The sequence below is a fragment of the Lycium ferocissimum genome, chromosome 11, assembly GCF_029784015.1.
Source record: "Lycium ferocissimum isolate CSIRO_LF1 chromosome 11, AGI_CSIRO_Lferr_CH_V1, whole genome shotgun sequence".
Classification (NCBI taxonomy): domain Eukaryota; kingdom Viridiplantae; phylum Streptophyta; class Magnoliopsida; order Solanales; family Solanaceae; genus Lycium; species Lycium ferocissimum.
In genome coordinates, this window is record NC_081352.1 from 44868698 (window position 1) to 44882771 (window position 14074).

The following is a 14074-nucleotide window of genomic DNA, read 5'->3' on the forward strand; positions in this document are numbered from 1 at the left end:
ATCTGCCGAAGATATCAGCAATCAACCACTACCTTTCACGGCAATCAACGCAAAAGATATGGCTCAAAGAAGGAAGCAACACAGATGAAACAACAAGAAAGCAAAGGGGAATCGAATGCGGTGCACCCAAAAAACGACTACGAATGTCCAAAATTCAAGTCAAGGGATGAGGACTAGGAATTTTATTCCTAATACCGTGAACACGTGGATAACTGGCAGGGTAAACCTGAAAAGAAGACTGCAAAGGCGAAGGTGAAGGCGAAGTTTGGAAAGGCAACAAAGAATAAAAGGAATATGATGTGAAAAAAGGGAATACAATCTAAGCACCTGTTTAGATTTCTGAATGTTATTGACTTTCAAATTCTGAAGCTATTTTTGAATATTTGATTATGTCCTCTGTTTAGATTTTTGAAGGTTTTTGTCTTTCAAATTCTGAAGTTGTTTTTGAAAGTTATATAAAAATAAAATAAAAACAAAAAAGAAAACTTGAACATCAATTTTCTCATTTTTAACATCAAAATTTATATTTTTAAAAAGTACACAAAATTATTACTCCCTCCATTGAAATTTATGTGAAACCTTTGACTTGGCATGAAATACTTTCTCTGTTATGCTAAATTACCAAAAGGATAAAGAAAACAAAATAACAATGGTTTTCAATCCGTTGATACATTTACTACTCCATCCATTTATCTTTTTAATTTAAGTAGGCAGGGAACTTTAGAAAATAAGGGAGACTTTAATTTTGTGATCTTAAATTTAAAATATGTATAATGTACTAAAATATGATTTGAATAGTATGATCTTTAAATAATCCATGCATGTACAATTTTAAAATTAGAGAGTTAGCAACTATAAAATGAAAATTCTTTAAAAATATACTAAAAAGAAACGTAAGATGCTTAAATTGAAATGGAGGAAGCATTTTCGTTCTTCTTTAATTTATGCAAATAAATTTTGATCATTGTGTAGTTTAAGCCTACTGTATGGGTGACTGAAATTAAAAATTTTAATTTGAGAATTAAAATTATTAATGAGGTTAAATTTAGTACAATTTTTATTTTATTTTGATTATTCTCTTGGATTTATAGTAAATCTTCTGTATTTTATAGTTCACATAATTCTTATATTTTTCTTAATAAGTAAATATAATACGAAGTACGAATTTAATTTTTCATATTTTTTCTGAGTTAAGATTAAATTATCGTTTGCATTAACTTAAATCTCTAGTAACTCCATCTTTATTATAGACTGTTTAATATTTAGCATAGAACCAGTTTAGATTTTTAGAACATGAAACAAAGATCGTCTTTCTCTTGATATGTTAAAGTGGACAAATAAAAATAAAAATTTATTTTTAGTATGTTGGACAAGTAAAAGTAAACACTGGGAGCACATGGGTAAGAGCAAACTTTCTAAAAGGCGTCACACATGACATAAGTGCACATATACTCAATTTTTAGGTTCTATTGAAGTCATATCCATGCATAAAAATTTGTAAATTTTATTCATTTTCGGGATAACTTCAGACACACAAGTTTGAAGCAGTAAAATTCACATATGAAATTACAAATTTGTCTGAAGTTGGGAGGTAACACACATGAATAACTTTTTGACAATTATAACTTAAGTTAAGACATTTTACATGATCTTCATCTACATATGACTGAGGTGTAATAATTTTTGCACCACGTAGCCACACATGAACCGTAGTGCTTAGGTTTTTGCCTGCAGTTCAGCCATATACGAACTGAAATGCATGTAAAATTTTGCACTTTAATCATATGTGGCTAAATTGCAGCCAACTTTGCCTGCAGGCACATATAGTGTAGTGTAATTATTTTTGCCTACAATTCAACCATACTTTCATTTGTGGTTGAAGTTCATGCATTTATGTCTGATGTGCAGTTGATTTTTCTCTTCCAAAAAAACAAAAAATTGTTATTCAAAATTCAATAATCTAACACAGATTCAATACTCAAAATCTACTCCAAATGAGCTCAAATTTAAAATATAAGTTCCAACAATAACAATATACCCAGTGAAATCGCACAATGTGGGGTCTGGGGAGGATAAAGTGTACGAAGACCTTACCCCTACCTTGGAAGGTAGGGAGGCTGTTTCCGAAAGATTCTCGGCTCAAGAGAAAGCATGGCATATAAAGGGTCAGATAAGGACAACTAATTCAAAGCAGTATGAAAATGAAAACAATGAAAACGAAAAAGCCATGATAAAGCAGTCTGAAAAAGGAGCAGTATCTACCATATATAAATAAGATAATCAAAGTACAAGAAACAACAGATAATAGCACAAATCAAAGGACAAGAAACTAAAGAGCAAAATTGCGACTACTAGTACAAATATAAGTTCCAAATATCATAAAGAACAAACCTCAATGATCAGTTTGTCAAAACAACAACAAATTTAACAAACCCATTTTGCATCGATGGTGATCAACGTTTTCAAGTTCTTTTAACAACTCCCTTTTATATATTCACTTTTCATGTTCGAATCTCAAGACCCACTAATTCAAAGTATTATACTTTAATTACTATAAATTAAAAAAATATCGTTATACAACAATTAAGAAGAACCAAAAGCGGAGAAAAAAATAATGTCATCGGAAGTTATAATTAATACTACACATTAGTTAAACTTTCTGCCCAAAATTAGCGATAGTTAAATGGAGGCAACCAAATAAAATGCTCCGTACAATTTTACGTTATAATGTAATAACAAATAGAAAAGAGTTGATATAAGCTCGGTTGGATTTGACTTGGGCTGATATTAGAATGGGTTAAGCTCGACTCGACACCTAGACTAGTGAGTATAATTTAAGGGAAAGAACGTAGATGGCCCTTGAAAACAAAATAATTATCCGTCCATACCTCCTTACTTTCATGCCCCCAAACTATTTATCCGAAATGCCCTCAAAATTATGATACCAACATGGTATCACCCTGTCTCTAATTTACCATGATGGTATCACATAGGACTTCTTTCATTTATTCAAAAACACTCATCAGGCCTCATTGAAATCCATAGAGTATACATAATATACTGATAAGGTATCATAGTGGATCATGTTCATTTATTTGAAAACACATTTTCTTCAAAAAAACCTCTGTGATATCGTCATCTTATATACATGTAATGAGATGATATCATGGAGGATTGCTTCAATCCTTCAATGTGACACTCCTCAGTCTTCGTTGATATCATCATGATGTATAGCATATACTGAGATGGTATCATGGAGGACTGCTTCAGTCCGTCAATGAGACACTTTCTTAGTCCTCCATGATCCCTCCAAAACCACTTTTACTGTGTTACTTAGATACCCCTTGCTCAATGAATCAACAAAGTGCTATGCGTGTAGTACACACGCGCTGACGTGGCAAAGAATCCAATAAATAAAAGACAAGTGGCCTTTTTAATTCCAAACAATTAATTAAATAATCTTTTGTATAATTAATGAAAAAAATTATCCGCTCTTCACTGTAGCATTGCCGTTTTCCGGTTTCTTTTGCCAATTCTTCTCCTTCTTAGTGATTCAAATCTCTCTTTAATTACCCAAAATACAATTTCTGCATTTTCCACTGTATCTTCGCCGGCTCCATTCCTTAAGTATTCTATTGGGCAATTAGAGACCATTGATTTGATAGATTTATTAAGGTGCGGATGGTGGATTAAATGGAGAAGGTGTTATTTTTGGGGGAGAAGGGGGTCTACGGGTGAAGGAGATGAAGTTGAGTAAAAATTGGCCCCTTTATTGACACCTGTCCTTAGGACCAAATGTCACGCTCCTTTAGAGAGTGTAAAACACCTGTAGTGAAATGTTTCCAAGGGGTACAACAAAAATGGTTTTGGAGGGTTCATATGGTAGGGATCTCAGTAGGAGAGTCCAAATGGATTTTATGGATAAGTTCGAGAGTCTGTCGATGTGTTAAGCCTAAATATATTGAGATAGTATCATGGAAGATTGTCAATCCTTCTCTAGGTCCTCCATGGTATATAAATACACTGAGATGATATCATGGAGGAAGGGTTTTGGGCAAGAGGGTACTCAGGTAAATATTTTCGATCGGCTGGGTAAAAGCGAAATTAGTTTAGCAGGACATGAGGGGTAAATATTTTACATTTTATGGGGTATTTTGTGTTGTTTCTGGTTATAATTTACTAAATATGGATAAACTAGATCCAGTTAAAGACAAAGTTCAAAGCTCAATGTTGACTCAATCAAATATCAATTATCAGATCCAAGCCTATATTCTATGAAAATAGACGATTTTTAGAAGTATGCAAAACTGTGAGCCATTAGGAGTTTAAGACTTGAGGTGCACGTATTAGTGTGTTTGATTAAACTTAATGGACATAGTATTATATAGCCAAAATCAAACATAATTTTCCACAAAACAAAAACCATAACAATAAGACAATGTTATTATTCCGAATAGAACATTTCGGTTTAGCCAACTAGACCAAGACAACAACAACAAAAAAGTTGAAACAGTTTTATGTAACTTTGTGATAGACTGAGGAATCTACATACCAAAAATGGCCTAAAAATCTATCATTTTCAATATATTTACTTCGACTTCAAAAGTTAAATATAATAAAGTTATGATGACATATTACCAACAAAGAAAACAATACTATTTTAGTGTTTTATATATCTATGAACTCTCGCTTAGTAAAGACCGTCTTAAATATGAGTTATCTCATTACGGAACTATAGATCACATGTTAGCAAATATTTGACTAGTGCAAGAAAAAAGTTACTACTACAAATGACTTATGATATATGTGCTTTTCTAACTTAAGTAGAATTCTTAATGATCTACAGAACACTTTATATATTTATGATTAATTTATTGTTATCTGAACACAACTGCCGTAAATTAAAAAGAATAGTTCAAATTTATTTAAAAAAAAGTGTCAAAATCATAGCTGCTTCAAATCCTAAATAATATAATTCATCAAAATTTAAACAAATTATGGCAGTACCCTAAACATTTTCTAGTATGTCTTTGTGCAATTGGCTTTATTCTGGAGCTTATCAAGAAACAAGAAAACAAAGCAAATTGGGCTAAACTTTTTCAATTTTATCAAGACCAAGAGGTCTTCAATTCAAATATCATCAATATGAGAATCTGTACATATATAAGTTATTTGTTCGCATTTTCTCACTGGTGTGTGCTAAAAAATATCGATTTGCACCTGTTGGTGTTGCATAAACATAATACAAGTAATAGATACTAGTAATATATTCCCACTTCTTCACCCCTCTCCCCAAAACTCGGGAATAATGAGCCCGAAATTACACCGTAAATATAAGGTTTTTAACTTTTTATGTATAGATTTTGAATACCCTGAACACAAGAGAAGAGGTTGGTTTAGTCGTTTAGGAGGTCCAGAATTCATCTTGAGGTTCCAAGTTCAAATCTCAGGCACTACATTTTAATTTTTCGAACTCCCTCGGTGAAATTCCAGGATCCGCCACTGCCTGTAACCTAAGTCACGAGTCCCTCAATCTTTGCCACTTGAACTAAATAAAATCAACATAGTCAAGAGCTTCAAATTCTTCCACCTTCACATACAAAGCAGAAGATGCTGCAATAATGAAATACCAGCGAACTTTGAAATTCTTCACCATTACACAGACCTTGTAGCAGAAGGCTATTATTTCCTCCACCAAATCAGCAGAAATGGTTTAAGGTTATACGGAAGGGATGTCCTAGAAATGCCATGTACCTATCCTAATACTCAAAAATTCATATTTACAAAAATATAGAATGAGTACAAAATTACAAGTTTACCACCCAAAGAAAAGGAAAGATTAGTAAATATTGTACCAAGTGGAGTGCTCAACAGAGAACTAGGCAACAAAGGATTAAAGAACAAATGAATCACCAATCATGCATCTTAACCAGAAAAAGAAGATACAACTAGAAGAACAAAAAGCTGCAACTGTGCAAATCTGGTCCAACTTTCTTAAACTTCCAATATATACTAAAAATAATTTAACAAGCATTGAGGAGATCAGTAACATTACCATCTCATAGTCGAGAAATAGTTAGATTTTATAGACAAATGTGACTACAAACATTGAGAGGTCGTGATTTAACTCCGTGGATAGTTGTAGTAGACCAGCAATAACTACGGCATCTATACTATAGCCATTCTTCCTACCACTAGTGCTAGGGCTCTAAGAAAGCATTGAAGCCAAATGCCTAGTCCCTCTATCTCCCAGAGCATGTGTTCGCTAACTGGGGTGTATTTGAAGCAGACTTTAGGCCTCATATATTTGTTAAATACATACTTTTGCAGTCTATTATCCAAGCCATATTAGCTCCAAAGTACTCTGACACCTACGCATCAAAACAGCAAAGTTATAACTCATCAGCCCTTCTTTGCATAGTTCCACGGAAACTCAGATTTAATTAATAGAGAAAGGGATTTCAAGGTACACTAGGGGTTTAGAAAAATGACAAAAATGGTCTCTTATGTTTGACGATAGGTTCGAAATAGTCCCTTAAGTATGCACTGAACAGTTTTGGTCCTTTAAGTTTGCCAAAAAGCTAACACTTCTAGTCTCCGTCAAATATTTAACAATTTATGTTTGTTAGATTTGTCGAGAACCGTGGAGAAAAAAGATTTAACAATAAACATCAAGAAAGTCCCATCAAATCCTTAATTTATGCAACACAAAAAACTGCAGTAGACACTAAAAGATATAAAAAAAAATAACAGAAACCTACAAAAACTGTTCCTCTAAATGTGAGTTTCCACTAATTTCATTTTTTTCTTCAAATTTTGGTAAATATTTGACGGAAACTAAAAGTGTTAACTTTTGGCAAACATAAAGGACCAAAACTATTCAATGCATACTTAAGGGACTATTTTGAACCTATCCTCAAACATAAGGGATCATTTTTATCATTTTCACTACCATTAAATGGGAATCATACCTAAACAGAAAGCTACGGGCTTGAGCTCTCATCATCTGAACTAGAATCGTGCATCTGTCGCTCCTGGATTGCAGGAAATAGTCGTTGACGTATGTCTGGCAAAGACTCAGGAAGAGATTCTTGGGAAGGAGATGTTGTTAATGTCCCTTTTCTAGGAGTCTTTACTGTCAACTTAGTTGATTTTCTCACAACAGTACATGCCTTGTCCAACATAATCAAGAAATCACTAACAACAGAAAAGAGACGCAAGCCTTCGTCCTTCCCTGCATTTCCATGGAAGTAGTCTCCTGTGCTCTTAACCAAAGACATTATCCTTTTCTCTTCTTCTAGTATGCAAGTAATCTCCTGTTCTGCGTGTTGGATAAAATCCGTGAGTGTAACGCGGAACTTACTTTCTTCCTCCAAACTTCTCATATCCGTCTCCAGAAACTCTTTAGTTTTCACCAGTGACTGACTAAGCTTCATGACAGCTGCACTTAAGTTCTCGCCATCAATAAGTGATGATTTTTTTACATTCTGTAGCTCGTTGCTTAAACCAGAAACCACCTGGAGACCAAGGGTGCGATGATAATCGACCGAGTCCTGAGCAAGATCTTCTGTCTGCACACTGGATGTGCTTTGGTTCTCTCTCAATCTTCGTGCTGCTTTTAATCCTTCAGATCGAATAATTTCCTGAACTACAAAGTTCAAGAGTGTGGTCTTTCCATCAGTTCCTTTCACATCTGACAGTTTCAAAAGCGTGTCGAGCTTGAATGCCTGGGCACCGCCACGGAAGGTGCCATCATTCATGCGGTTTCCAGTTTTAAGAACTGCCTCTAGAAGTTTCAGGAAGAGTCTGCTGTTTCTCAGCTCCTTACATGCGACCTGCAAGTCACAATGATGAATAAAAAGCAATCCCTATGTGAAGTTATGAAATAGTAACGAGAGATGTGAAATGACTCCCCTCAATTGAAAAAGTCTGTATGTTATTACAAAAAGTGAGAAACACATCTCTACATACTTTTTGCCAATATTAATCTAAAAGAACAGTTGATTTCCTTTATTAGTTTTTCTTATTATTCTTACTTTTTAAACAAAAAAAATGATATTCCAACAAGCAGAAACAATCTCCAGAGATAAAAGTATCAGTCACATGATATGTAGCACATTTATGTTACTCCCTTTGTCCCATTTTATGTGGAACACTTTCCTTTTTAGTTTGTTCCAAAGCGAATGACACCTTTCTATACTTGAAAACAAATTAAATTTGTAAACTTCTCATTTTACCCTTAATGAGATGATTTCTAGCCACATAAATGACTGGCTTGTTTTAAACTCCGTGCCTAGTCAAACACCGCTATTTGCTTTCTTTTTTTTCTCCGAGTTCATGTGGATGGCTTGTGTATAGTTGGCAAACCACCAAACAGAGAATCAACAGATAAAAACTGAGGCCAAAGCAGAACAACAAGATATTTTCACCCTAAATATTTTAAACTTTACCTCTAAGGTCGTAAAGGACTCTTTAATGGAAGAAACTTCTTCCTGAAGAGAACACATGAGCAACAATGCTTCCATCCGTTTGAAGGCAAATGGAATTGCAACCATGGTCTTTAGAAAACGTTCAGCAGGACCAAGCTGAGAAATGTCTCCGGCAAATAATCTGAGTTTTAGTTCTTCATCCATTGTTGGTTTCATCTTCAACAGAGTTCGTAAGAGTTCAGGAGGCAGTTCATTACCTGATAAGATACTTAAGTAATTAGAGATAAGCTTCAGAAACCTTCTCGATGAAAATAATACATAATTAGATGGGACTTTTTTTTGCCTCCAAACACGAGTAAAAACAGGATGTGGGGTTGTTAAATGCCGAATTACTTCAAATCCATGTTCAGTTTTCCAGGATAATGATATGATAAATAAAAACGTAACACATTTACTTAAAATATAAAATGGTTGAAACGGAGGGATGTTACTAGAAAGTTATGAGATCAGAAGATATCTAGCAAAGTGATAGGCAAGCTCTATAAAACAGTTGTGAATCAATGTTATATGGAAGTGAATGTTGGGTTGCTAAGGTCCAACATATCCACAATATGAATGTCGTACAAATGTGATTGTGCAAAATCTGAAAAGATTAAAATAAACACATGTTGTAGAGGGTGCAAAGTAGCATGTGTAGCGGATAAATTAGAAAAGGTCCACTGAGATGGTTTAGCATGTCATACATAGACTCCCAAATTTACCGTTCACAGGTGAAACAATATGATAAATCAGGCAGCAAAAGAGAACGAGGTAAACCTAAAACCATATGTAGGAAAGTTATCCCTACATTTTATCAAAATCAAGGCGGACGTAGCTAAGAATAGAACAAAATGAAGCAAATGATTCATACAGGTGATACCAACTAGTCGGGATTATGCTAATTTATATATATCAATGTAGGGATATATGTGAGATGGACAGCACTCTAGTATTAGATAACCCAAAATGTCCTTTAAGATAAAACTATTTAGTACTGAAATGAACTGGACCAAATCGAATTGAACTTCTAAAAGGATTCATACAGCCACCCTAACTAGTTTTGATATTGTAGTGCATAAGATTTAATTGATTAATTATGACATATAAGTACAATAATATGGTTCTGTAATAGGTGGGGAGAAGCTTAATGTGTAGACATCATTGTTCATGCTCTTCCCTTTCTTTCCTAATACTTTTATATCTTTAGTTGTAACCGGATGAGTAATACTCATGCCAAAGTTGAAGGCCAAAAAATCTTAAATGAAAATATTTTAATGAGGTGAAATACTTCTACTTACTTCGAGAACCTCTTTCATGATACTCTCACTCTTTACAGGGTGATAATATATTATTTCTCATCGCGTAATAGCTACTAAATCTTGAGACTGAATAGGGGGGAAGAGAGAGACTTACCCTCCTCGAGAGCATCATAAACTTCTTCTGTTGTCACATTTAAGGCTTTGAGAAGAATTGCTAGATTTTGCGATTTCTTAGGATCAATAATCTGAATATACTGTGAGGTTTGGTCAAAGGATGAGGAAGCTTTTCTTCGATCTTCTTTTCCTTGGTCACCTGGTATATATCCGAATAAGGACTCCATCATCTCCTCATTAAACCTGTAATAAAATTCAGCAATCAGAATGGCAGTTAAACTCTCGCAGGAGCAAAGTGAATAGCAAGACCAGTGCAAAGCTTACTGGAAAGAGCCGGCTTTTATTTCATGCCAAACCATAGAGTGGTCAGGGTTAGCAAGAACCTTGTCCCAGAAGAATGGTTTTAATTTTGTCCTTGGAGCATCAGATTCACCCAATGAGTCACTTCCCCCGGTCCCAGAAGAACGTCCTCTCTGATGTGCGGCTCCAAGAGGTGAAGGCTTTGGCAAATTACCAGGTTTTGGTGGATTAGGAGGACGAACAACTTTTGGAGGTGGAGGTGGGCTTGGAGCAGGTGGTTTAGGAGGAGGAGGTGGTGGTGGACCAGGAGGTGGAGGTGCAGATTTTCCCGGAGGAAGCGGTAATGGTGTGTGAGCATTTGCATTCGACAGTTTCCCTTCTGCTTCGAAAGTATTATGAGGATCAGCATCGTCTACAGCAGACGCACTCTTGACATTTAGAGAAGAACCTGACAACACAAATCACACAAATTACTTCAATGTAATGAAAAAGAATGATGCATGATGCAATGAGATAAATCGCAGCAAATAGACACCTGGATTCAAATTCAGAGGAGGTTTCCCGTCCCTTTGCCCATCTTTTGGAGCTACTTCTTTCTTTTTATTCTTAACACATAATAGCAACATAGCTAAAAGGGCTATTCCCGCGACGGAACATCCAGCCACTGCAGCAATTAAATAATTTCGATGCTGCTGATTATTTCCAGGAGAATTATGACCATTTTGTGGTTTAGCTGGAGGATGAACAGGCAAAGGTTTAGAAGAATTGGTGCTAATTTGAGGTTTTGGAGGCTTTGCAGGAGGTTTTATAACTGGAGAAGGAGGCTGCAGAGTTGGAGAGCTAGCGGGCACCTCAGTAGAAGGAACTGGAGCATAAATTGGCGATACAGTTGCGGGGCCTGGAGATGGAGCGAGGGTTGGAAAAGGGCGGGGCCCCGGAGATGGAGCAATGGTTGGAACCGGGCTGGGCCCAGGAGATGGAGAGAGGGTTGGAACCGGGACGGGCCCTGGAGATGGAGCGAGGGATGGAACTGGAGCATGTTTTTTTCTCAAAAATGGATGCTTTTTTCCTCTTAGGTACCTCCTGGGAACGCTGGACAATTGTGCCAAAAGCTCTTGGTACTTGCTAAACCAAGTACTGGATGCATCGTCATTATCATAAACATGAAGTGGAACATTTTTCCTTCTTAAGCACTGCAACAATATCTGCTTCTGTCCGGGAGGCAAATCTTTAATAGCGTTTCGTAAGGTTCTTTTTCTCAACAAAGCTATATCCTGTTTTAAGCAACTATAACTTCCTGTTTCTGCTCGTTGAATATAATATTCCAGAAATTTTGCTGCTTCTGTACTCTCTTCTAAGTCTTCTCTGCAATGAATCCATACTTGCTCGGCCTGCATACAGAAGATTTCATCAAGTTACAGTATTTTGACAAGGCAAGAATTGAGTAGGAAACATGAATTCTAAAAGACTAACATAACATTGTTTTTGTCTCACTATTATGCAACCGATGCTTCTCCATCTTGCATCTTTTGAAAATTCAAATTTGATGGCTGCATTATATGCACAATGAATCAAAACATTCAACAACTAAAATGGCAGCATTGAAACTTGGTAGGGGGGTTCAGGGAAACAAAAAGCTGAACTCGAAATAAATCTTTTTGAACCTTGTGACAGTTTTCTTGCACAATAATCTTCAAACTGTTCATGTGAGGAATAAACCTTTGATGCCATTCAAATAAGAGTATGGGAATAGGTTGAAAAGGTTACTTATTTCCTCAAAATGGGAGAAATACCAGTGTTTAAGTTCCGAGGTGGATGATAAGAGATTCTTCCTCATTGTCTTTGTTATTAATATACAGATCCAATTCTTGTTTCCTATGAACCTCCACATTTCAACCATTTTTACAACTAACACACTTAGCCTCTGAACTTTTTGGAAACGAAAAACTTTAGAAACTTTGACATAGACTCCTAGCCCATATTTGTTGGTTTTGGGCAAAGACCAAGGTAGATTTGTTAAATCCCTCTCTTAATTAAAAACACTAATTCCCTCAGATAATTGAACAATTTATTCTTACGAAAGCAATGCTACTTCACTTTCGACGAAATTATGAATACTCATCAGGAAATAATACTTAGGTATCAGCAAACAAAAGCATAGGCAAGTCTATCAGAATCACAATAAATAACCATAGTTGACATATACATTAAACAACACTTATCTAAATACATATACTGCACACATTTTTATGAATGCACATTACATGAGTGCAAATATTAAATCTCCATATAAATATGAGAGAAGTGAAATCCATACCGTATCTTCGTCTATCACAGGAACATGCCAAAGACCTGAAACATCTAAATTGCTTCCGGGAAACTTTCGTTTCCCTTCTGAATCTCTTGCTGAGCAAACACAAAGCAAAGCAACAAAACCAAATGCATAGGCTACCCTTCTCATTATAATATTGATCATCCCATAGTCTGGCCTTCTTTTAATTATATTTGGCATGTATTCAAGAACCTCTTTCAGGTAAATCAAGAAACACTCAATGCAATCCAAGAAACAACCAGAAAACCTTGGCCTTTGTAGCTCTATTTATTTCAATCCAATTCATGGAATTCCAAACATCTAAAAGGGAGAATTGAAATATACACAAATGTTTATATATATACAAATATATCAAATGTATATGTCTCAACTAGATATATGATCTCTTTAGCCTTCCAGGCTATTCAACGAGAAATCAGATGGATTATGGCCCCTATTTAGCATCCAACATCAAGAACTCCTAATGAACAATACAAGATTCAATTTTTACACCTAAAATGAATATGTATGCACATAAAAATTGTATCTTTAGCCTTCAAAATGCCATGCAGAACAAGAACCCACCACCCTTTGGTTCCTTTGCAACAAATACTTAAAAAAAAAAAAAAAAAAAGGAAAAAAAAGAATTTAGCAAAGGTTCAAGAAGGAGATGAATTATATATATGATCAAGAATTCTATTTTTAAAGGGTTCCCTCAACTTTTTTTAGAAAAAGCTCTCAGATTTTTGACATTTTGGGTCAGATTCTATGTTGGGATTTTTGTTTGTTGGAATATTTCATGTTTTTTCGGAGGCAAAAAAGAGTTGTGCGTGTGGCAAAATTTTATATTTATAGAAACGTGCAGAGAACAAAGTTTAGATGAGCACCTGAGTTCTATTTTGGCCTTTTAAAAAAAAAAAAAAAAAAATTTATCCTGAACTTAAAGAAAAGTTTTATTCTCAATCATCTGTGTTCTTTTGGAGAAAAATAAAAGGCCTCTTAATTATTTCAAAATAATTTATTAATGTCTTAGCTGGAGTTTATAGATAGACAACTACTAAAAACATGAATTTAGATTATATATGCTGATATGACACGATTAAATAACTTGTGATCCTAAGTTAATTATCACTTTTACAAGTTACTAATTAGAGTACTTCCTCCGTCCCAATTTATACGAGGTTTGGCCTATTTAGAAGTCAAACAGCTCTTTCTTTTACTACAATTTCAAACATAGATTCTTCGAATATTTTATAATAAATTTATATATTTGAAAGCTACATAAAAAATACTATAAGCTACATAATTAATAATTCACAATATATGAAATGAGTTAGAGAAAATCGTACTCAAACAAAAATTTGTTTAACTCCCCAAATAGGTCAACCCTCGTATAAATTGAGACAGAGAAAGTAATATTTATCATAAAATTTACATATAATTATTTCAAAATTGACTATTTTTACAAATCATCAACTACTAAGTTGGCCAACAATATTTTATTTCTTTCCGGTCTCTACTATCAATGTTGATCTCTCCATTTTTCACAATAGAAACGGAGTATGATGAGAGTATTATATTAAAGTACCGTTAGTTCAATTTGTCATAAAATTTCCTATATA

At 34.6% G+C, this 14074-nt stretch overlaps 1 protein-coding gene across 1 annotated transcript; it reads right to left on the reverse strand.

Annotated features, from left to right (window-relative positions):
• Nucleotides 1-5905: 5905 nt before the first annotated feature.
• On the reverse strand, nucleotides 5906-13298 carry LOC132036716 (formin-like protein 3). Its single transcript, XM_059427096.1, has 7 exons — nucleotides 12459-13298; nucleotides 10677-11532; nucleotides 10166-10589; nucleotides 9882-10084; nucleotides 8451-8686; nucleotides 6972-7835; nucleotides 5906-6371 (listed from the first exon to the last, which is right to left on the reverse strand). The coding sequence occupies exons 1-6, from the start codon at nucleotides 12651-12653 to the stop codon at nucleotides 6984-6986; spliced, it is 2766 nt and encodes a 921-aa protein (XP_059283079.1). The 5' UTR covers nucleotides 12654-13298; the 3' UTR covers nucleotides 5906-6371; nucleotides 6972-6983.
• Between the last annotated feature and the right edge of the window lie 776 nt (nucleotides 13299-14074).